This window comes from Sinocyclocheilus grahami, unplaced genomic scaffold, assembly GCF_001515645.1.
Source record: "Sinocyclocheilus grahami isolate Dianchi unplaced genomic scaffold, SAMN03320097.WGS_v1.1 scaffold26514.1, whole genome shotgun sequence".
In the NCBI taxonomy this organism is placed as follows: Eukaryota; Metazoa; Chordata; class Actinopteri; order Cypriniformes; family Cyprinidae; genus Sinocyclocheilus; species Sinocyclocheilus grahami.
Genome location: NW_015520110.1, coordinates 1 through 403, shown reverse-complemented (window position 1 = coordinate 403; position 403 = coordinate 1). Strand labels below are relative to the sequence as shown.

The following is a 403-nucleotide window of genomic DNA, read 5'->3' as shown; positions in this document are numbered from 1 at the left end:
CCAAACTTTTGAACAGTATTGTACGTCACATTACTGAAATGTCAAAGTTGGATCTGTGTGAGCGTGTGAATGTGTTTGTGTTTTCTTTAGCTGAGAGTGGGAAATGTGGCTGGCGATGACCCGCGGATCAGTACCAGTTACCGTCTGCTGGGGGCTCTGTCTCTTCTGCAGCTGGGCATCACTCTCACACTGCAGTTTAACAACCTCAGGCAGAGACAGAGAGCTCGACACGAGTGGAAGCAGCACAGAAACCTGCTCCCCAGGTAGCGCTCTATACAATCATGGCCTACATTTGACAAATGCTTTTCAGCTTTTTCATAAAACACTCTTTCAATAGAAAAAAAGACCTGTATTGCCCTAAGGCTTGTTCCTTTTACTGCTGTTTCCCCCATTTTTTTTTTTT

General features: G+C 44.9%; 1 protein-coding gene across 1 annotated transcript in view; it reads left to right on the top strand.

Annotated features, from left to right (window-relative positions):
• Positions 1-297, top strand: part of LOC107580187 (peroxisome biogenesis factor 10-like) — a gene marked incomplete at its 5' end in the record, with an annotated part of 2259 nt that extends 1962 nt beyond the window's left edge. Inside the window, one exon of the mRNA XM_016265921.1 lies at positions 91-297. Within this exon, the coding sequence (XP_016121407.1) occupies positions 91-267 (177 nt within the window). The remainder of the gene's footprint in view (positions 1-90) is intronic.
• Positions 298-403: the final 106 nt, after the last annotated feature.